The sequence below is a fragment of the Poromitra crassiceps genome (genome assembly GCF_964638095.1).
Source record: "Poromitra crassiceps genome assembly, chromosome: 28".
Taxonomy (NCBI): domain Eukaryota; kingdom Metazoa; phylum Chordata; class Actinopteri; order Beryciformes; family Melamphaidae; genus Poromitra; species Poromitra crassiceps.
Window position 1 is genome coordinate 14,750,045 of NC_139651.1, and position 24,733 is coordinate 14,774,777.

A 24,733-nucleotide genomic window follows, 5' to 3' on the forward strand; every position below is an offset into this window, starting at 1 on the left:
TGTTCTCTGTGTGTCTGTTCTCTGTGTGTCTGTTCTCTGTGTCTGTTCTCTGTGTGTCTGTTCTCTGTGTGTCTGTTCTCTGTGTGTGTCTGTTCTCTGTGTGTCTGTTCTCTGTGTGTGTCTGTTCTCTGTGTGTCTGTTATCTGTGTGTCTGTTCTCTGTGTGTGTCTGTTCTCTGTGTGTCTGTTCTCTCTGTGTGTCTGTTCTCTGTGTGTCTGTTCTCTGTGTGTCTGTTCTCTGTGTGTCTGTTCTCTGTGTGTGTCTGTTCTCTGTGTGTCTGTTCTCTGTGTGTCTGTTCTCTCTGTGTGTCTGTTCTCTGTGTGTCTGTTCTCTGTGTGTCTGTTCTCTCTGTGTGTCTGTTCTCTGTGTGTCTGTTCTCTGTGTGTCTGTTCTCTGTGTGTGTCTGTTCTCTGTGTGTCTGTTCTCTGTGTGTCTGTTCTCTGTGTGTCTGTTCTCTGTGTGTGTCTGTTCTCTGTGTGTGTCTGTTCTCTGTGTGTCTGTTCTCTGTGTGTCTGTTCTCTGTGTGTGTCTGTTCTCTGTGTGTGTCTGTTCTCTGTGTGTCTGTTCTCTGTGTGTCTGTTATCTGTGTGTCTGTTCTCTGTGTGTGTCTGTTCTCTGTGTGTCTGTTCTCTGTGTGTGTCTGTTCTCTGTGTGTCTGTTCTCTGTGTGTCTGTTCTCTGTGTGTGTCTGTTCTCTGTGTGTGTCTGTTCTCTGTGTGTCTGTTCTCTGTGTGTGTCTGTTCTCTGTGTGTCTGTTCTCTGTGTGTCTGTTCTCTGTGTGTGTCTGTTCTCTGTGTGTCTGTTCTCTGTGTGTCTGTTCTCTGTGTGTGTCTGCTCTCTGTGTGTGTCTGTTCTCTGTGTGTCTGTTCTCTGTGTGTGTCTGTTCTCTGTGTGTCTGTTCTCTGTGTGTCTGTTCTCTGTGTGTCTGTTCTCTGTGTGTCTGTTCTCTGTGTGTGTCTGTTATCTGTGTGTCTGTTCTCTGTGTGTCTGTTCTCTCTGTGTGTCTGTTCTCTGTGTGTCTGTTCTCTGTGTGTGTCTGTTCTCTGTGTGTCTGTTCTCTCTGTGTGTCTGTTCTCTGTGTGTCTGTTCTCTGTGTGTGTCTGTTATCTGTGTGTCTGTTCTCTGTGTGTCTGTTCTCTCTGTGTGTCTGTTCTCTGTGTGTCTGTTCTCTGTGTGTGTCTGTTCTCTGTGTGTCTGTTCTCTGTGTGTGTCTGTTATCTGTGTGTCTGTTCTCTGTGTGTCTGTTCTCTGTGTGTCTGTTCTCTGTGTGTGTCTGTTCTCTGTGTGTCTGTTCTCTGTGTGTGTGTTCTCTGTGTGTCTGTTCTCTGTGTGTCTGTTCTCTGTGTGTCTGTTCTCTGTGTGTGTCTGTTCTCTGTGTGTCTGTTCTCTGTGTGTCTGTTCTCTGTGTGTGTCTGTTCTCTGTGTGTCTGTTCTCTGTGTGTCTGTTCTCTGTGTGTCTGTTCTCTGTGTGTCTCTTCTCTCTTTGTTCAACTCTTTGTCTGCGCCCAGAGCGGAAACACCGGAAACCGTTGCCGCCATGACAGTCTGCCCACATCTCAGAAAATACCTTCGTTTTAGAGCCACAATATTGTTACAATATCAACAACTAGCCAACGGATATCAAAGATGGTGGGCTTTATGGAAAGAGCGTGACTCGAACAAAACTAATGTAGCTCACAGCTAACAGCTAGCTAATGCCAGAGGCTAACGCCAGCTATTTACTGTAACTTATAGTGTCATTATTATTATCTGAATATCATACGTCAGTCGTTAGACAACCATAATGTCTGACGCCATCACCCGTTTTTACCAACAGCTTATTTTTAGGACTTTGAGCCCAAAATCAGGTTATCTGTCAACAGGCGAACACTGTGGCTAATCAACAGAGCAGGGAAAACACAGCTACACAGGAAATATCTCAAAATGACAAAATACACTGGAGAGGCTGTTTTTGAACATTTTTGAATGTTGGCAGTAGGGCTGCCCTCGACCAAGGATTATCCTGGTCGACCAGAAATCGACCACAGCTCCGACCGATCGATTGGTCGGAGAAAAAAAGCGCCCTGAGCGCACTATATCGGATAGCTGATCATTTTAAATAAAAGCTATTTGCAGCATTGTAACTTTACCGGAATGGACAGACTGATCAGCGTGACATGCAACACCTGGCCACCTGCTCAGTTCAGAGAAAGCCTGTGCAATGGTTATTTAACGTTAGCACACGTGGCATGTGTTAATTAGTTAGTAGAAGCACAGCTAGACAGCTTTTGTGATTTATTCCAGTAACATCTTATAACAGCCTGTCTAACATTACCGGGGGTTGGAGTGTGAGTGAGTGTGAGTGAAAGCGGCTGGACGTCCAGTCTCACTGATGACTCATCTCATAAGGTGCGTAGTGTACTGCGCTCGTTAACAGCTGATGGTGGCTGCGTGCGTCCATCGTTTGCGCTGATAGCTGAGCCATTTGACTGTTCATTCCATCACTCTGCTGGTTGCTCTCCTTTCAGATAGCCCGCTAACTATGCCTAGCCTGTCTCTCTCTAGCCTGGATCCCTCCCTGTGTGCTTCTAGAGAAGGTCCGTGTTGCAACTTGCTTCCACGCTGCTTCGTTCCGGATCGCTTTTATTTTTATGAAATCGAATTTCTCCTGTGAAATTATTAACACCAGCGATTGCTCGACCGACGTTAATCTCGTCGACCAAGAGCACGCCGCCGACCAAACAATTGACCAATCGACCTGGAGGGGGCAGCCCTAGTTGGTAGCCCGAAATCGCAGCGGTTCAAATTGTAAAAGACTTAAGGTAAGGTAAAGTGACATCAGTGGCCAGGTCTGTGATGCTAGTTGGTACCAAAGGAAGCCAAAGGGATGAAGAGAGGAGAAATGAAGTCTAATGTTGTTTTAATGGTGAGAGCTTCACAGGAATAGATGTGACCCAGACAGCAGGTGTGGAGTCATTACTGTCCTGCAGTGCTGTGGTAGTCGTGTGGAGGTGCAGACCACAGCAGCACTCATTACATAGGGACATCATGTAACACAGGCCTGTGTGCTGCTGACCTGTCCACCCTGCACCGAACACCAGCTATTAAACAACAAGGCCGTGTCGAGAGAGGACAGTAATGATGCTCATCAGCGGGGTCTTTCTTTAGGAAATCATTAGGCTTTTATTCTTTACCGCCTCGGAAGCTGTTTCAGGGGGCGGCCGGGTGTCGGGGGGCACACACGGTATTACCAGCAAAGTCTCGTGTCAGCATATAATTGCATGCAGTGTGTGAGTGTTTGCGCGTGTGTGTCTACAAGATTTTAATCAAGAATTTCTTCCCTGACGGACATAAATTAAAGAGCAGGTAAACAACCCCCCTTGGTTCTTCACTGGTTCTACTAGGGATGCACCGATCCACATTTTTTCACTTCCGATCCGATATTCCGATACCTGAATTTGGATATCTGCCGATACCGATATTATTCCGATACCGATATTTTTCTTGAATATACAGTATAGGCAAAGATTTGGCCAATTAAAGATTTTTTTTTTTTTAAATATACCTTGCAAAAAGCAGACAAAATTAAGAAAATATACAAGGCAAAGAAGGATACTATTATACATGGGCAAATGACGGCAAATGACGGCTCGCGCTGGAATTGCAAAAAAAAAAAAAAAAATCTGATTCCGATCCGATCCGATTCGATTCGTGAATTATGTCAGTATCGGCACCCGATACCGATATTGGATCGGATCGGTCCCATCCCTAGGTTCTACACACACCTACCAGCTACGTGATTTAGGCTACCACTGCTAAAGCTCAGAAAAAGAAATACATATCATTAATTTCTCCAGAATGTCAACAAGAGTCGCTCCTTCACTTTTGCCTATTGCTTTCATGAGAGAGGTTTTGATCAAAAGCTAAGGAGACATGGGTCACTGGTTTGATCCCTGACACACGATCGTTGCAAGTGTCATTACATGACATTACGTCATTTAGCAGACGCTTTATCCAAAGCCACTTTGATCACATGGTCAGTGCTACGTGGAGTTTCTGCTTTAAGGCCTTGTTAAGGCTCCAATAGCACGAAGTGACAGCGACATGCTGTCACCCAGGAGCACGCAGTACAACTCAAATAAGGATGAGGGGGGGACTCACTATGGACTCGTGGTTGGTCTTTGTCTTGCTGTTGCCGAAGTCTCCGTCCAGGTGTTTGTCCTCGCCGTGGACGGGCAGGTAGCTGTCGTTCCGCCACGACGCCGTCATGTTGGCGGGCTGCTCCTGCTGCTGCTGGCCGGCTGAGTGCTTACAAGCCAGGGGAGGAGAGCCTGCCAGGTGCACACAAACACAAGGGATTGGACCCAGTTTCATTATAAAAAAACTGTGATGTCCAGTGTCCACACTGGTTGTTGTTGCTATGTTACAGAGTTGCAAGCTGGGGACACTCAACAACTCCATATCAAAATTGTCAGTGTAAATTCAACTCTTAAAAGTGTTCAAATCAACACTGGAAACGTAGGACGTAACAGTGAGTTTGTGATGGATACAGGTTTTGCCTTAGTAGGCACATTTGAGCTCACTTTCGACTTTAGCTAGGTTGCTTGTTGTAATAGCAGTAGGGATGCACGATATATCGGCAATCATATCGGTATCGGCCGATGTTAGTCATTTTTTAACATATCGGTATCGGGCCGATGTTGCAATGTTAATATCGGTTATCATTATCAGCCTAATTCTTCACATTGAGATGAAATAATGCAGTAAAGCTATGATTTATGGGCTTTTACAAATGTTTTTGAAATAAAGAAACGCAGTACTTTTCAAATTCACAGTGTTTACATGTGTTTTTCAGTATGTACAAAATTTGATTATCATAGAAATAAATGTGTTTTTATACAGATCATATCGACATCGGTAAATATCGGTTATCGGCCATAACAGCAATGTTAATATCGGTATCGGCCAAACTTTTCATATCGGTGCATCCCTAAATAGCAGCATAGAGTTTGGCTGGTTGCTTGTTGTAATAGCAGCACAGTCAAGTAAGCATTGTTGTAAATGTCTGTTCACCCAACTGCCATATTATCCCTGTCCCAGTGTCCCACACCACTTCTCTTTCCATGTGTCCCCTCAGCCAAACATGCATGATAGAAAATGGGCTATGTGGAGACGGTAATGCACTAACGTCTCATTGAGGAACAGGTAACAAATTATTATTAATTATATACAAATTATTCCATGCGTCTGCTCTTATTTTGTACTTCTTATAATGTTGATGTGAAACTTTATTTATGTGCAGAAAATGTGCTGTTTGCAACATTAACACTACTTCTATTGTGTCACATCTGTCGTTGGTGCACGTTGATTAACGACACTATTATTCCAGTGATTATGATTCCATACTGAACAACTTAAACAATGCTTAATGAAGTATGGAAACGACAATGTTCCTGTGGGGGCGGCTTTAACGACAATGTAAATATTTGAGCAGAATAGTTATTACATTCATAATACATAGCCTACAGAGAGAGAGAGAGAGAGAGGGAGAGAGAGAGAAAGATATAGGGAGAGGAGAGAGAGAGAGAGAGAGAGAGAGAGAGCGAGAGAGAGGGAAGATTATTGCATTTAAAAAGTACCCTAATCCTGTGTAAGCCAAATTGTAAAGTTAAAAAGCATGACCATCCATCGGAAGTCACCTTCTATAGCAGGGGGTTTTCAAAGTCTGAGACTGTGGGCCTCCCCCAAGACAAAGCCTGGAAAAAGGAGCCTCCCTCGCCCAATTCCTGGATGCCTATGGGATCATGATTATGTTGTTTGATCCCATAGACACTCAGCAATTGCAACCCGTCAAAAACGGACATTTGCTCAGGAACCCTTTCCGCCACTTTTCGGGATGAGCGCACCGACTCTGCCCGGTAGCCGCAAGTTGTGGCTCGGCCCGGTAACGTCTCGCCCCCGGGGGCCACAGCTCGACTCGTTGGTTAAGTTTAAGCAAAACAACTTGGTTGGGTTTAGGCAAGTAAAACAACGGTTGGGTTTAGGCAACAAAAGCAACTCAGTGGGTTTAGGGTTTGGGTTGGGATTCGAACACGCTTGTCTCATGACGAGGAAGTCGGGAACACTGCGGGTTCCGTCACTCCCACCCCTGCTCCCGATAGTGGAGATGTTCGACGTGCCTCGCCCGTAACATCAATATCTAAAGGGACAAGGTCACATGACTGGCTGTTCAAAAGTGTTTTAGTGTGGAGTTTGCACTGATTCATAGTGTTGTTGTTATCCAGCATAAAACACGGTGTATCATGTGAATTGTGTTTATTTGTGATTTTGTTGTTTGGTGGTGTATGAGCCATGTGTTAGATGATGTCATCATTCCTACTATGATGTCATAGATCACTGATGATGTCACAGATGGTGATGATGTCATAATTCATAGATGTCTTAAAATATGTCGTCTCTGATGGCCTTACTGATGATGTCACAACGCGCAGTGTGATGTCATAGTCGGGCCCTATAAGGCTGTGCTCTGCAAGTCCTCTGTAGTTGTTCATAGACTAACCTGACGGCAATCTTCTGCACAGTTTCCATCTTCGAACTTTGCAGACTCAGCTATCAAGTGCTACAGCAGCGTTCCAAGTTATCGAGACTTCAGTTTACCAAGTGTGTCTTGGACATTAAGTATCCGCACGTAAATCCACCAGTCTCACAGCAACCTTAACACCATGCCATGATTATGATCTGGACGAAGCAACAACACTACCGGTGTGGAATAGCGGCGATCAATCATTTCGACCAGTGTGATTAAGAGTTGTTTATGTTTTCCAACTCAAATACCTGAAGGGTACTTGAGTTGATATGTCTTGAATAGCAAGATTTCCCCTTGACAGTCCTTTGGTCTGGTATTATCTGTACTGCATACTTAGCATACTTCAAATCAACACACATATTGGTAGGCTACTTTAAAAAAAGTTATTCCATTACAGTTCCTACAAAATTGTTATCAAGTGTGTAGTTAAGGGATTACCCAAACTCAGTAATGCATTCTGATTACTTTCACTGACTTCCACATTACTTTGCCATATTCGAGATAAGGTGACCATAAAACTTTATGTACATCGACTAAAGCAGAGCACCAGGCCGCTTTTTAAGATGCTTTTTTTGGGTCCGTTTTTGCCTTCATTCAGTATTAAGACAGGCGAGATAGACAACAAAGAACAGGGACAACGAAGGTCCCAGGGCAGATTCAAATCCAGGACATCAGAGATATGCGATACGTGTCTTAGCCTGCTCCTCCAGGATGTCACCGTGACACATTCTTATTAGATGGGCCATTTATTTGCTTTGGCAGGTGTCCAGAGAACACCTGTCACTATTTAATTACGTAAGCTGTATATTTAGCTATATCTAATCAAGACACATCATTCTGTTTTGAGCTAACGTAATAACACAGTTACTTATTCTGTATTTAAAATACGCAACACTCTATCAACTGTGCCTTTATCTGGGAAGTGAGTTTTGAAATTCATAAATCTCATCAGTTAATGGTTAACTCATTTGTATTGATCAACAAACCTATATCATCCCCCATCTCATATATTATTACGGTCATCTTGTGCTATGGGACGGCAAAAATCTCACTTATGTCCATTTAAGTCTTCCGTCCTTACATCTGACCTCCAGTTCAATCACAGCTATGGCCATCAAGAGATCTCCATTGTTAATGAGACCCATCAACCTTTCATGGTTGAAGACTGAAGAGAGCCCTGAGGTGCTCTTTAGGTTAGAGAAGGATGCTTTACTACACAGCCATTCAAAGGTTCATGCTGTACGTACATGCAGGGTTCAAACATTGACAATGTTGATTCACTGCTGATGCTAACCTCGCGGAGCTATAGACTCGGAAATAGTTGAGTTATGTTTATCATCAACCGTTATTGTAATGTCTGCTCTCCAAATTCATAATTAGGCCTATATAGGTTGACAAAGTGGGTTGAAGAACCAAACCTAGGTTAGAATAACCGGTAATACTTTATAAAAACATCCAGTCGTAAGTGATTTATAAGCCTTTAGTTAATGATGAACTAACCATTTACAAAACATGAATATACATTTGTAGATGATTAATAAATGCTATGTTAACATATCACAAATGTGTTGTAAGTCATCTATAAGCCTTTAGTGAATGAAGTGTTCCTCACCTCTTATAAATGATGTGTAGGCTAAATCATTTACAATTCATTTACAAGGCTTTCTGCATCCCCTAAAGTGTAAACCATTCATCACACATGCATGTTACATACAAGGGGGTAACTCAGTTTGTGGAAATTGAAGCCGAAGCAGAAGTGACTTAAACCTGCATTCTTTCGAATGGTCTGCATGGGGCGACTCCACTGGAAAGAAAAATAAGTCTGATTGTATGGAAGTGAATGGGAAAATGACCCTGCTTCTCACTTGATTTAAACAGTAAACACTTTCCTAATGAGTTTATGGTCTCAATCGCTAGTTTCAGACTATGTTGTAGTTGCAGACTATGTTTTGGGGCGTGATTGACAGGTCGCTTGTCCATTGATCACACAGCTCGCCGATCACGGACCAATAGCAGTCCGTGCTCTAGATCCAACACAGTCTCTTAGAAAAACGTATAATACCAACGATGTGGACCAACGTTGCTATTTTACAATTTCGGCTCGAAAAACGTAAAATATTAACGTTCCGAGTGGTTAGGGTGAGGATTAGAGTAGGGGGAGGGGTTAGAAACAGAAAATCTCCATAAAACACGCCCAAACCCCGCCCACCGCTGTAGACGCATACGTTCCCATTTTACAATTTCTTAGCCGACATCGTAAAATAGCAACGTTTGTCCACAAACGTGCCTATTTTACGTTTTTCTAAGAGATCGGGTTGTCTAGATCAGAGGTTCTCAAATGTTTTTCAGCCAAGGACCCCTTACAAGATAGAAAATATACCGGGGACCCCCTCATTCTGATTTGTGATTTTGGGCTAAGCTTAATAGTTTCCACGGTAACGTGCTTGACTTTTAAATTTGTTAGATTAGAATCTAATCCATGAACCATTTTAGATCTAAAGCATAAAATATTTCCGTTGAACTATGAAGCTTTTGCAACAACAAAAAAGTTTTTATTTTTATTTCCCTGAAAACCTTTCGCGGACCCCCTTTGCAAAGTGCCACGGACCCCTGGGGGTCCCCGGACCCCCATTTGAGAACCAATGCTCTAGATGGCAATGGCCATAAACCAATGGGTCGCACATGCCATCATTCGAAAGAATGCAGGTTTAAGTGCACTTCTGCATTGGCTTCAATTTTGACAGACAGAGCTACCCCCTTGTATGTACTGTAACACATTCATGTGTGATGGTTTACACTTCTGCAAAGGGGATGCAGAAAGCCTTGTAAATGAATTGTAAATGATTTACACATCATTTATAACAGATGAGGAACACTTTATTTACTAAAAGTTTATAGATGACTTACAACACATGTGATAACATAGCACTTATTCATAAATTATACAAATGTATATTAATGTTTTGTGGGCCTAAATGATTAGTTCATCATTAACTAAAGGCTTATAAATGACTTAAGACTGAACGTTATTATAAAGTGTTACAGAATAATCTAATAACCGTATTTTAGACACTTTGCGTGGGAGTAATATGAGGGCTTCCCCGATTGATAGGCTGCGTGTGCGCCCATGTGTTTTCTATCGGCTTTTCAACAACCACAACCCACCTGAATCTATAGGAATCTAACGGACATCAGGGACCTTTCTAGCCTACAAAACGCAGCCTATATAGAATTAATATGAATTAGCCTAGACGCCTCTTAAAGACATGCAGCGCGTCACGGGAGCGCACACCTCATTATTGTGCATTTATTGCTGAATAAAAAGAAGATTGGTAAGTGGTGAGTGAAGCGCTCTTACCGGGCTCCGTACTATCATGCTTGTTTATGCTGTCAGCTGGTTCGTCTCCGTTGCCTTGTCTCTCCATTGGAACGCGGTATATCAAAAAGCGCACAGGTTCCTTCAGAGATCCCACCTGAGTGATTACTCTGCTCTCCCCGCACCTGCTACTCTGCTGTCGCTCTCTGCAGCAGCAGCAGCATCTATCCCTCCGCTCTCACTGGAGCGTGTGCGGCTTCACAGCTGCCTGCGCTGTTGCATGGTAACGGTGCACGGCTTTCCAGTGGAGAGCTTCATCCTTATGGTAACCTGACTATATATCTAAAAAAGCCTTCTATGAGACTTAATTGCCTGTCTAAAATTGACTAGACCTATATCCCCAGGAATTAGTTAAATGTCTCAAATAAATTCAGACTACCGGTATTCTATGCCTAAAAGCGATATTCTCCGTCTGACGACGATCCCCGTCTAATGAGATATCCACTGACAGACAGCAGCAGTGTGGTAGGCGCAGTAAATACTCTCCCACAGCGCGAATTCGTGCCAAAACGGTCTTGATATTGTGATGCATTCAAGTCCCATAGGAAAGAATAAAAGTGGATACCAGCTCCTTACACTGTATAAAATATTTGACATGATTGATGGTGACATTGTTGTAGGATATATGGATCTTGTGCTGTGTGGTATTGTGTAGGACTACTGTCTTCAAAGCAAATTGCCCCTCAGGGACATTAACGTTGAATATTGAATCTTGAATCTATTTGGGACAACTCGGACGGCACCAACAATGAAATAGGCTATAGTTAAGAATAGAAGATTATGTATTCATTTGATATAAAACAGACACAATTAACAATTTCCATCACAAAAATTAAAAGTTGGATTATTATTATTATTATTTATTTATTTATTTTTGTGGCTATCCGTGGATTGCAAATTACATTTTATTCTGGTAACCAGGCTGTGTTTAAATGTGTGAACCACTAGTCATTTATTTTATCCATCATATCGTTTATCGGGGTTTCTCCCACGGGACCTGAATGCAGCATCATCCTACAGCGCAAGAATCACTGTGCCAGCTGGTCCCGCCCACGCGTGCTGGGGTCTTCCAGCAGACGCGAGGCGATCTGAACGCATAGCATACTGTGGTCTGTTCCGAGAGAGGCAGGCACGTCTGCATACTGCTGACGTTCTGATGAGTGTTGATAATGTCTCTTGCTTATAATGGCACATAATAGCCTACCTGCAAATATGAGTTGAGGCCTTTATATTCACAAGGATCAATTAAATTGACATCAAACAACTTAATTCAACATTTTAACTTTTACATAGGTCTAGGTTCGCAACATTCCTTCAGACTTCTACCATATAGGCTACAGTAGGCCGCCCTAGGCTATAGGCTACGTGGTGGACGGTAAGGAGTTTTTATTATTATTATCATTATTATTATTATACAGTGGTGGTTGGTCAATCGTTTGTAGGCTACCTATGCATACGTCACCAGAATACCTCAACGATAGAGATCAAAGTCATGAGATTAGCAAAGAAGTAGGCCTATAAACTAACTTTAATTAAGATCCAGTTTTGGATTAATTCTTCTAATGAGCTCTATTCATTCCGCTCTCTCAGAGTCCGTATGAAGGCTATAGGCTATCTGGCTATGAAGCGTAACGTTATAGCCATATCAATGGCGACAGTGCGGTGGTTTAACCGGCACTGAAGAGACTACTAGGGCGTTTCAGCATCAAAGCACATTTTGAAGACTACGGTGGAACGTTCTGGACACCTGCGACATGTGCGTAAAATGAAGACATAGCCTACCACAACCACTCCACACACAGCAGGCCTATCCATAGAACAATCAATAAACAGAACACGATCCATTGAAACTATAGGCTGTAAAAGGGAAATCCATTCATTCCCAGATGCGCCTAAGGACATAAAAGCCTCTGAGTCTGTGCGTAATGCAAAGGGAACTCCCAAATATCTTCGCCTTCATTTTGGAAGCACAGCCAAAATCGTCAGCCAAATAACTGACTATAGCAACATTGGTTATTACAACAAAAGATCTCCATAAAATAACACAAAAACGCGCAACACGACTTGTAACCACAGAGCCAACAGTAGCCAGCTGCCGTTTACGCACAGCGCAATTGAATGAGAGAAGAGGCAGAAGAGAGGGAATGAGAGAAGATTGGCGTCGGCCTAATTAAAAGAAAATTTATTTGAAGTGAATATTTACCCTTTCTCAGTCACGTCTTTGTGTCCAGGTAGAAGGAAGAACAGCTAAAGGAGAGGTAGCACTTCCGACTCACCTGTCGGCAGGCAGGCAGGCAGGGCAGGGCGGAGGAGGAAATGCGTGAGTCAGCCCAGGTGAGGCTCTCCTCCCACACTGCAGCTCGCACACAAAATAAATGAAGTCACTATGCTGTTATGCAGGCTGCAGGCAGCACATCGGACACTGAGCCTGAGGTTCTTGCCAAGTGTTCAGATACAACATAATTTTTAATTAATTAATAATAATAATAATAATATCAATAATAATAACATTTAATAATAATAGTAACAACAACGACAACAACAACAACAATAATAGAAAAATATCTCTCTGTCTGTCTGTCTGTCTCTCTCTGTGTCTTTCTCTCTCCATAGCTTTTGCTGTAATTATTTTCTCCAGCACTTGACATACAGTACATGACAGATATGACTGCTATATGGTCATAGGAATATTGAAAAAGTGTTAAGTGCCTGACTGGTTGTGGTTTTTGGTGATCTATAATAGGAGGAAATGAGTGGGCAGCGCCAGCATGATAAATGGCAGCCGGGGAGTCTGTAGGTTAGAGACAGACATTCCTATGGGCAGGTATAGACTCGCAGCACACTGTCAAGTGGTTGCAAAGACACACAGACTTGGCTGCTACAAGAACGGTCAGCCGCACGACAGCATTTATTGTGCAGATAAAGTTAATGAATAAGAAGCAGGAATCATGCAGATTCACAGTATCCAGGAACTAATCATGAAAAACAACGAAGAACAGTCTCCTTTCCCCACCTCCCCATTTTCTCCCCTTGGCCAATTTCCCCCCTGCTGCTCCGGTCTCTGCTCCAACCTGCCGATCTGGGGAGGGCCGGAGACTAGCACCATCCTTCCTCATCCTACACATGCGCAGCTGCCAGCTGCTTCTTTTCACCTGACAGTGGGGAGCTTCACCGGCAGGACGTATAGCACGTGGGAGGATCACGCAGTTCCCTTCCGCCTAGAACAGGTGCCCCGAGAGGAGGTGCTATAGTGCAGCGACCAGGACACACATGGGGTATGTGTGTCCTGGGAGCATATCAACATGATCAGGAACAACTTGTTAACTATTTATTATTAGCAATTCATTCCTGATTTGTTCCACTTGTTCCCATACCAAGATTTTTGTTGTACTGTATTAAAGTAGCCTATAGAGTTCATAGATGTTTCAATACAAAGCATGGGAAATAAAATAGCATAAGCATGAGAAAGCAAATTGTTCTTGCACTATGGAGCCTAGAGCCGAATCTTTCTGTGCAAACAAATCAGATGGTGAAAAGCCTCCCTCTGTTTCCCAACCAAATGTTTCCACAACACGAAGGCATTTCCATATTCAAAGTGTGGCTCTCTCCATGTGCAGTCAGCTCAGGACAAATTGCTGATTTATTCTGGCTGCTGCCAACGGTGTGAAACAGACTTCTTCTACACATCTAGTTCCCTCATATGGCAATGTAAAAGCATCGGTTCCTTACTTACTGCTCCGGTTTAAGAAATGCTGCTATATAGAATCAGTGATTTGGAGGCATCGAATTCAGTACGATCAGTACAGCAAAACTGGATCAGCACTGTTACTGTGAGACATTTGACCAAAAAGTCTCATAACTCTACTATTCCTTCTCTGTGAAGTCCTTTATGTGCTTTTGTGATGAATCAACTTGACTTCACTTGATGGTTCCACTAAGGATTTGACACATCTTCCCCTAAATAAGGTCTTCTATGAAAAGAGAAATGAATAACAAATTAATATTAATAACCAATTAGGCTACATTCACAATCCGGCACAAGCAACTCTTAACCAATCACAGCGTAATGTGAAATCTCAGATTACATTTCCCTAATGTCTCGAGACAGACTTTCGACTTGCATCGAAAATCTGTCGGCGAGCTCGGTGAAAAGCCGAATGACAGCTCTCGTAGGGGGCAGGCTCGCATGTCGTGCTTTACCCAATCAAAATGGAGCGGACGTGACCGACAGTCAACCGGTGTGTAGTCAAACTGACCATTTTCAGCGTGTAGCAACAAGCTAGCGTTGTTGTTGTTTCATAGCGACGGAAACGTTTGAGAGCGACACACAAAGAGATCCATTAATGGGCAGAGCCGGTCGGTCGGAGCCAATGGCAGAGCTTGCAGCGAGCGGAAAGGGATTTTCTTCCGCTGCCGACGGAGCCCATTGAGCTCCGGTTATTCAGGCATTAAAACGAGCCTGCCCCCCAGAGGTTAGAGGGAGAAAATAGATGTTTTTTCTTTTAACCGTTGGGTTCCCAGATTGACATTTCCCAAGCATAGGAGCATAACTTACTTAATCCTTTTCGTGCTCGATAGCACGTAAGGTCTTTACCAACGAACGCCAATGCTGCCTGTCTGCTGACCAATGCTGCACTTCGCCCCAGGTCCATCCCAGTTGTTCCATTTCCTCCTCCACAGATCTTCTCCATGTCTCTTTGGATCGGCCTTGTTTTCTTTTTCCAGGTGGTGTCCATCTCATGGCCACCCTCGGCATAGCACTTGGGTCCATTCTGCAAATATGTCCGATCCATAGGAGCATAAACAACAGAGAAAATATTTAGTTTATTTTTTCAAGATTCTTTTCATCCCATTTTTATACCCCATTAGTGCTAACTTTAATTTATTTATCCTGGTTGCTGCTCCACCCTCTGCTGATCTGGGGAGAGCCGAAACTGGCTCCATGCTTCCTCCGAGACATGGGCAGTTAGCCAGCCGATTCTTTTCACCTGACAGGGGAAGCTTCACCGGTAGGACATAGCACGTGGGAGGATCACGCTATTCCAACGAGTTCCCCTCCCTCCGAACAGGCACCCCGAACGACCAGAGGGGGCACCACTTCAGCGACCAGGATATTGCATGTTTTGGTGAGGGGTTCCTATAGGAAGGAAACCCCCAGGGGGCACGGGGAGAACATGCAAACTCCACACAGAAAGGCCCTTTTGACGACCCCACCCGGGCGGCGGGCACTCGAGGACATGCGGACGGGCACGCACTCCTTCAGCGCTCACAGCGTCCCAGGTGAGAATCGAACCCAGGACCTTCTAGCTGTGAGGCGACAGCTCTTACCACTGCACCACCGTGCCCCCCTAATATTTTGTTTCTAAATATGTTTTATGCCGTTTAACTGATGAAAATTGTGTTGCTTCTGCATGTATTATTGAAATATTGGTTGTTCTGAATGATTTATACACTCTGCGCTTCACACAAAGTGGCTCTCATCAGAGGATGGCACAGATGATTAGTCAATGCATGTTAGGGGTGGGGGAAAAAATCGATACACCATAGTATCGCGATATTTTGCCTGACGATATTGTATCGATATTTGGACGCCAAGTATCGATATTGCAATTTTTTTTTTTTGCAGGCCATGCCAGGCCACCGGACTACTATAAACTTTAGTTCCAAGGCCAGCAGTAAACAAACGGTAGCATATTTTCATTTTGTTTTAACAGTAACAGTTTTGTCATAACCGTAATTTACAAATTCCCCAGTTACTGTTTTGTGCAAGTGAAGTGAAGTTGCATTGTTCAAAAACTACCTAAGTACAGTAGTCCACACACATCCAGTAGTACAGTACACACATGTAAGTAGACTGTAACAAACAGTTCAGTTTGTCAGGTGCATGCAACTATGACATGACTTTATGAAAGTTGTTGGTCTGTCTACTTGACAATGTTGCTGCAATAAAATGGTTGAAGTCAGATGTACAGACTGGAAAATTGTTCTTATATAAATCAGATGTTGACAAAGTTTTCCTTTGGGGACATCATTTGCAGTTGAAAAAGTAAGAAATCGCAATATATCGAAATATCGCAATATTCAATATATCGCAATATCGGCGATATCGCAATATCGCAATACTATCGTATCGTGACTCAAGTATGGTTCTAGTATCGTATCGTGGGCATCTGGTGATTCCCACCCCTAATACATGTGCTATGTTGTGTAGGCTGACACATAACGGCTCATACCTTTAATAGCCACTACTGGAACTTTTTACAGTAACAGAGTGCCACAGGGATGACATACTTTTGTAGGCCAGCCGGGAAGTTAGCATCGCACTGGTTCTCTCTTGTCTGGAAGTCAATGGGAGGTTTGTATGGGGATTTTGGTTAGATGCATGAAATAAGGTCTGTGGTTAACACAAGTTTATGAAACTGCGTGTTCAGCAAGATCATCTTCAATGAGGACCACTTTGATCATTTTTGAAGCGTAAATGCGTTATTTCCCCATACAAAAAACCCATTGACTTCGATACAAGGGAACCAGGAAGTCCTAACTCCTGGGTTTAGGACTCATTCCTGCGGTACTCTATAGTAGGCCTAGTAATACTAATAGTAGTATTATTATCCAGGATGTACTGTAATGGACTGCTGCCTCGAATTATTGCAAGGTATTGCAAGGTAGCAAAAATTCTATTGAGCACATTGTGTCGGAAACCTTCAGAATTGAGTCTCCTTTATATTCAGCATTTGTACATCATTTCATGAAGGGGACAGAGCGATCTGAATTCAGGCAGAAGTGAATTTGTCTTCATTTAGCTGCCCTGTCCAAAAGGAAATCTCTATAACCTGTGTCCTCTTCTCTGAAGACGAGTGAACAAGTGGTTGACATTCTCAAGTATGTGTGATTTTGATCTGATGTGAAGATGTCATAAAAGCCTTTTCACATCAATTGATGTCGACAAACAAATTAAATATGCAATGTCTCGCCTGCAAGGAAATGTGAGAATAGAATGTGAGTTGTTCCTGTAGGTAGTGTAGGATATGCCTGTGGGGTCCTGTGGGAGGTGGAATGTGTCTTGCTGCTCGCCTGATTGCACCAAAGATGATCATGTGATCTCATCCCTAACAAACACCTTGATGAGTGTAAACCCCCGGCATTCCTGGACCACTTATCCATGTGACTCTAGAGTCCATATCAAAAGTAACCAAATCTGACAACAGACGCTATCAGAATAACTTAAGTCATCGGTAAACAAGTGTGTTTTCACACCACAGCTTCAAGCAGTTTTTTTTGCAACCTGTTTGGGTTCGCTTGCTTTCTCACACACCGTGGCAAATCAAAACCAGGGTAGCGCTGTTTGCGAAATATTTCCCAAATGGGTGTCAGTGTGGACATTGGGTAGGATGGCTGTTGATTGAAATTCAAGCCTTTGCCGTGATGCAGGTGAGGTGAGGGCCCGGGCAGGGACAGTTTCGGGTGGGGAGGGGTGCGTTTGCATGAAGTGAGCTAATGCTGAGCTATTGTGTTGCTTTACTCACATCATTACTCGCTCTCCCTCTCTCTCCAAACAGCCTCAGGTGTTGGTTTACACACCACACCTAAACCTTCCAGAGGCATCATCCTGCAGATCAGGAACCAGGGCAGCGGTCACTGAAATGTGAGTCCTCTGCAAGTAGTCTTTTGAAGCGCCCCATAGTAGCTCTGTGGGCGGAGCAAGGCGGAGTAAAGACACTTAAATCAATCATCAATCATTATTTATGCAGTAGATTTCATACAATTCAACCCAAAGTGCTTTATGAACAGGGTTAAAACCAGTTCATGACAAAGAAAGGAAATAAGATAACCAACTATTAAAGGAGAGATTTTCTTTTTAAGTTGGACGGACAAACCTGCCTATTATCTAGGGCTGGGTATTGGCAGTACCTCACGATACGTATCATGATACATGGGTCACGATACGATTGTATCACGATACATTGCGATACAATACATATTGCGATATATTGCAATACTCTACATAATTTACTGAACATTTAATTAGCTGTGTACCACCACCCAGGTAGTGTAATAATATGTACATCACTTTATATTGATAACTTAGTGGGCAAATTGAGTCAAAACTAGTGTGTGAGTGTTGAGTGTGTTACTGAACGTACTGAAATAAAAAGTATTTTTATGGTGTCACTGAACCATACCATTTGGCTGTGCCAAAAATCGATATGGTGATATATCACAATATTTTTCTGAAATATCTATAACAGTATTGCGTAAAAGAAATATCGCGATATATTGCCGTATCGATTTTATTGCACAGCCCTACTATTATCCCAACACACACATGCTGCCAGCCACACACACACACACACACACACACACACACACACACACACACACACACACACACACACACACACACACACACACACACACATGCTGAGGGTGGCTGGCCGGTGAAATGTAGAAAACCACAGGAATGAGTCCGGAATGATACTTCCGGGTTCGTCAGGCAAAAAGTGAATGGGGTTTAGAATGGGGAGAAGCTCTGAGCAAAATGTGTTGCAAAATACTGCTCCCACTTCCTTCTATGATAACTGCTTTAATGGGCACTGCTGCTCTGGGAGTTGAGTGGGTGGGACTGCTGTACCTGTGCAGGGAAAATCAACCAATAGCAAAAGCTCTTTGCAATATGCATGTGGGGGCGGGGGCACCCGGGGGGTGGTGTAGCAGTCTGTTCCCTCAGCGTGTGTGCGTGTGTGTGTGTGTGTGTGTGTGTGTGTGTGTGTGTGTGTGTGAATTTTGGAACGTAAATACATTTTTTTAAACGTGATTTTTAGAAAACGCTTCAAAAGGCATAAAAGTTATTCACGTTTGTGAAGAGTATTATGCTGAACCCAAATTCGCGTTCCCAAAAACTTTTGTTAACCACAGACCTAATTTTATGCATTTATTTTTTATTTTTTATTTTTAATACAAACAAGAAAAACAAACTCAGACACAGGAAAGAAAAGAAAAACAAAACAAACAAAAAAACATACAACATTACAACAATAGTGTTACCAGTCACATAAGGTGCTTGTGCTTGAAAAATGATGGCGCGTGGGATCCCACCCAAGGGGTCCACGAAAACCCAGACGGGCGAGCCATCCGCCACCTCTAACCTCAGTCACTTGTCATTCTTGACCTCGTCAAAGTAGGCCAAGAACGGCTCCCAGATAGTTGAGAACCAGAAGTCAGTTGGTTCTAAGTGAGTTGGTTCTCAGGGACCCGAGTCTTATTTTATGCATTTAAGTGAAATTCCCATTCTAAAAACCACAGACTTTTCCACTGACGAACCAAAATGGCGGCGATTTCTGGATAAGCCTACAAAAATACGTCACCCCTGCGCCGGTCCTCTATTGTCTCTGCTTTTAACCCATCCAGGCTTGTCCTTCCTCCGGGGGGGCAGGCCAGCAGCAGTGGGCAGCTTTCTTGTGTACAGCGCCCACCGACCAACTTCAAAAATTGTCGTCAGTGGTCAGATGACGATCTTCTGCGTGTTTTTAGTGTGGGTCCATCCATACTACCAATGTTGTATGGAGGGAGCATGGGGAGAACATGGGGAGAACATGCAAACTCCACACAGAAAGGGCCTTTTGACAGTAACATCAAAGCCTTCGCTGTATGCGCTAGGGCTGTGAATCTTCACTGGCCTCATGATTCGATTCGATTACGATTCATCTGTCAACGATACGATTCGATTCGATTCCACGATGCATCTCGATACAGCTCCAAGTATCGCAGCTCCACGTATCACATCCTCAATTTTCTGTATTATTACTGCACATGGCTACTTTTTCATCAATTAATACAAGCAGTCAGATAAATATCAACTCCCTTTTTTACTTAGAAAGTGCTTTAAAATCTGAATGTCAATAGAAATTTAAACATAAATCCAATTATATTATGGATTAATTAAATCTGAGTGAAATCAGTCTGTAGACTGAGCTCTGCCAGCCATGCGCATGTGGTGGAACACACTATCCCCCCCCCCCCCCCCCAGTTCCCCTCCCTCCTGAACAGGCGCACTGACAGACCAGAGGAGGCGCAGTGGTGCAGCGACCAGGACACATACCCTTGTCCGGCTTCCCACCCGCAGACACGGCCAATTGTGCCCCACCAAGGGGGATGCGAACCTGCGACCCTCCTTGTTCGGTAGGAGAGGGAACAGACTGCTACAACACCACCCGGGTGCCCCCGCCCCCACATGCATTACTGCAAAGAGATTTTGCTATTGGTGTGATTTTCCCTGCACAGGTAGTCCCTCCCACTCCCAACTCCCAGAGCAGCAGTGGCCATAAAGCAGTTCTAATAGAAGTGGGAGCAGTTATTTTGCAACACATTTGGCATCAGAGCTGAGATCATTCAGGCTCGACAGAGAGGAGCTTCTGCATCGCCGCTGTTATTTGGAGCCAGGTCTTCATGGGAAGAAAGAAAACACCAGTCACCCGCCCACACATCAAGTATGTGCGAGTTTGAGCACTTCCCCCCATGCACACGCACACACACACATACACACACACACACACACACACACACACACGCGCGCACGCGCGCGCGCACACACAGACAGATACACACACACACACACACACACACACACTCACACACACACACACAGACAGATACACACCTCAAGGGCTGGCCGCCTGTCGGACTGTGAACGTGTGGGTTTGTCAGCATCTTGCTGCAGTCCAGCCATCACTCACCTCCCACCACACACACACACACAGACACACACACACACAGTCTGTGCCGTGGTCCGTGGACCACCGGTGGAAATGTGGAGAGGAATCTGGACCAATAACATCGCAATATTGTGCTACTGGCCACCAGCACAAAGTCTTTGCAGTCCTACTGCCAGAAATTCTCGAAACTTGAAGATGCATTTTCCATCAATTAGGGTTGGGACCGATCCGATCCAATATCGGTATTGGGTGCCGATATTGGCACTAATTCACGAATCGGAATCGGGGGGGATTTTTTTTTTTTTTCAATTCCAGCGCGGGCCGCACAGCTGGCCGTAAGTTGCCCATGTATAATAGTATCCTTCTTTGCCTTGTATATTTTCTTAATTTTGTTGTCTGCTTTTTGCAAGGTATATTAAAAAAAAATCTTGAATTGGCCAAATCTTTGCCTATAGACGGTTTTAACATTCTAAATTGAACCCCCGCTCACTTCCTGTTGCAGTGTTTGCTATGGACATAAAAGAAAAAAAAACATTCAAGTGCAGGACTGACCATTCCGTGAAAACCGTCTATACAGCTGAGCAGCGAAAACAAAAGTAACGATGTCGAGTGAATATTTCTGCAGTTTGCCGAATGCTGAGAAAAAGGAAGTGCTGTGGGGTTGCAAACCGTCTATACTGTATATTCAAGAAAAATATTGGTATTGGCATAATATCGGTATCGGCAGATATCCAAATTCAGGTATCGGAATCGGATCGGAAGTGAAAAAATGTGGATCGGTGCATCCCTAGCATCGATACATATGGACATGGTATTGATATATTATATCATTGTTAAATTAATTGTGATACTTATTTTCACTGTAAACAAATAAAAATTGATTAAAAATCTGAGAATCGATTTTTTTTTTACCCAGCCCTAAAACTGAGCATCCCTGGCTGCATCTGAACCAGCTGTTCAGTATGAAAGACAAGACAGACAAAGACAGGGACAGCTTAGGTAACACCAGTAACATGCTAGATGTGTGAAATGTAATTATTAGGGTAAATAATTAAGATATACTTTTTTAAGTAACGCAAATGTACTTTTACTTGAGTACTTTTAAATGGGCTACTTGTTCACTCTTACTTGAATCATTTCCTAGTCTAGTAATTTTACTTGTACTTGAGTTCATTTTCACTAAAGTAACAATACTTGTACTTGAGTAGGACTTGTCAGTACTCTTTCCATCTCTGAATGAGGGGGGAAAGAGCTTTGGCTATCTATAGAGAGCCAAAGTGGAACGTCACTTCCTGCTTCAGCAGCACTGTACCAGAGATTTTCATCCGCCATTTATTTTCCCATAGGCATTTAGTAAAATGCTTAAAAAAATAGTTTTACTTGTTCAAACCAAATGGTGAAGATATATTTAGAGGGACGGCTTTAGCTCAGGAGGTAGAGCGGGTCGGCCAATGACGCAAGGGTTGGCGGTTCGATCCCCGCTCCCTCCCAGCTGCTGTCGTTGTGTCCTTGGGCAAGACACTTAACCCCAAATTGCTCCCGATGGTGTGTAGGCACCCTGCGTGGCAGCCTGCCGCCATTGGTGTATGAATGGGTGAATGTAGACTATCTACTCATTGTAAAGCGCTTTGGATAAAAGCGCTATATAAATGCAGACCATTTACCATTTACCATCACATAACATTTCACTTGGACCAAAACGTAAAAAAAAATTAGGGTTTAAAGAAAATATTTTTTCGATGTTGTTTTTTAAAGTTTTGGTGAAATGTTCTATGCTCTCTCCCGATTCTAAATATAGCTGAACCGTTTGGTTAGACCAAGTAAAACTATTTTTTATAAGCATTTTACGAAATGTCTATGGGGAAATAAACTGCGGAAGAAAATCTCTGGTACAGTGCTGAAGCAGGAAGTGGCGTTCACTTTGCCTCTCTATAAATCCTGATACTTCTTAGGGTTAGGTGGGTTTGGCGGCCTCAGCAGTAGTCACTGAAACCTCGTACAGCAAAGGTCCACACTGAGCCACACACAAGATGGCCGTCATCTGTGCTGCTTTATTAAAGGTCATTGCCAATAAAAGACGTGTCACCACACACGCACTGGCTCAGTGAAAAGAGGATGGCCACGGTCATTCACTTTCCCTTTTTATCCGCTTGCTAATTGTGTTCATCTATCCATCTTATTTGTTTGTTGTGTAAAGCAATTTGTCATGGCTGTTTGGAAACGCTTTGGATAAATAATTCAATTCTTAATGGATCTCGAGGAGTTCAAAGAAGACATTTGTACTATAGGGTTAGACACATAATTGTCATCATCGCCTTTACTCAAACACGATGCAGTTTCATTCTAGATTCTAGAATAGATCAATGGTTCTAGTCAGACATTTGGATCAGTTTCATTCATACTCCTCATGCATGATGTGTTGTTCTGAATATCATTTTAAGTTTGAATGGCCCGTGGTCTAAAAACGCTTTTAGAGGCATTCCCACCCCGACGAGAGTAACATTCCAGGGCAGTGGTACTCAACCTTTTCCCTACTCGAGACTGAGCCACAATCCAAAAAAGTCAGTGTCCTTCCATTATTTATTCTTCGATTTTTATTTATTTATGTATTTTAAGTAGGACTTAAAAGAGCCACAACTACGCATAAAGGAGCCGCATGTGGCTCTAGAGCCTCGGGTTGAGTATCACTGTTCTAAGGGAATACTTTTATTTGTTTAAATAAATAAATAAATATGTCAGCGCCCGTGGCTCCTGCGTCACATCACTGGCTTTCCTGGGGAAGCTAAGCAGGCCTGGTTGTGGATACTCCATGGATGGGAGACTGGTGTTGGAGGAGCATTAGGAGGTGCTCTTCTCCTCTGGTCTTATTAATAATCTCCCCAATGCCCCGAGGCAGAGACAGGAGGGACTCTGTCCTTGAGTGAGCACCGTCCTTCGGACTCTCTCAGTGGTCAATAAAGATCCCATCGGCACTACCCCGGTGCCCTGGGGGGGTGTAACCCCGGTGCCCTGGTTCCCACTAGGGGTGGAAATCGGAAGTTTGATCACGATACGGTATTATATCGATTCATTGGACAACGATGCAATATTTGCCGATATCACAGAATCTGCCACGATACGATTTCGATACGATTCTATTCAGGGGGGCTGCGATGATTGATATTAGACGATATGCGATTTATATCAGAGAGGGGAGCGAATATCCTCTCCCTCTTTTTCTCGCATTGTTTGTAGCCTATGCGGAAAGAGGTGCGCTTGGGTGGAAATGGTGACGCAGATGTGGTGTGGAATTTCAAAATAAAATAATAGAAATAATGTTTATTGGCAATTTATATCGATGTTTCCACTGTGTGCATCATCAATGCTATTGGATTGTTCATCATTGAATCAATGTATCGATGCAGACCTCCACCGCGACGGTAGCTGATGTGTGCTGAGCGTTGTGGCGCAAACTGGCTGCCGTGCATCACCCAGGTGGCTCCTCCTACACATTGGTGGTGGATGAGTTGAGCCTCCCTCCCCTGATATATTTGAGTAGAAAGGCGCTATGTAAATCCAATCAATTATTAGTATGATCACTATGTACATAGACTGTTAAGTGTTTGACTAGAAATAACTGACCTAGAAGATACCATAGATGCATATCAATGAGTGCTAAGTGTGTGTTGTTGCAGGGCAGATCAAGCCTTATTAATGAGCTTATGAACGGGATGAGAGATAAGATCAGACTTTAATGATCCCTGTGGGGGGGAATTGCATTTGCCATCAATCTAAAGTGCAGTGTAAAAAAAATTAATAATCAAACAATGAGGTGGACTAAACCAACCTGGGTCTGACTCCCACTCCGCTGACACCACACACTACAGGCAGTTATACAGCAGCACACGATTTGGCTCAGAGCATAGTGATGTGATAGGAGGAGCAAACATTAGCTCCCTTCGTGTCTGTGTTTCAGGAGTAACGTTAACACCTTTTAGGCAAACATGAACTCAATAATAAAATAACAAATAATAAAACTATAATTAAATTGGCTATGTTAGGCTATACATTAGATGACTCTTGCTCACAGTCCAGCCAAACC

General features: G+C 43.4%; 1 protein-coding gene across 1 annotated transcript in view; it reads right to left on the minus strand.

Annotated features, from left to right (window-relative positions):
* ano1a (anoctamin 1, calcium activated chloride channel a) overlaps positions 1–12,243 on the minus strand; it is a 79,198-nt gene extending 66,955 nt beyond the window's left edge. Inside the window, exons 1-2 of the mRNA XM_083662411.1 lie at positions 12,144–12,243; positions 4,140–4,309 (exon numbers count right to left, since the gene is read on the minus strand). Of these exons, the coding sequence (XP_083518537.1) occupies positions 4,140–4,247 (108 nt within the window). The 5' untranslated portion in view covers positions 4,248–4,309; positions 12,144–12,243. The remainder of the gene's footprint in view (positions 1–4,139; positions 4,310–12,143) is intronic.
* Between the last annotated feature and the right edge of the window lie 12,490 nt (positions 12,244–24,733).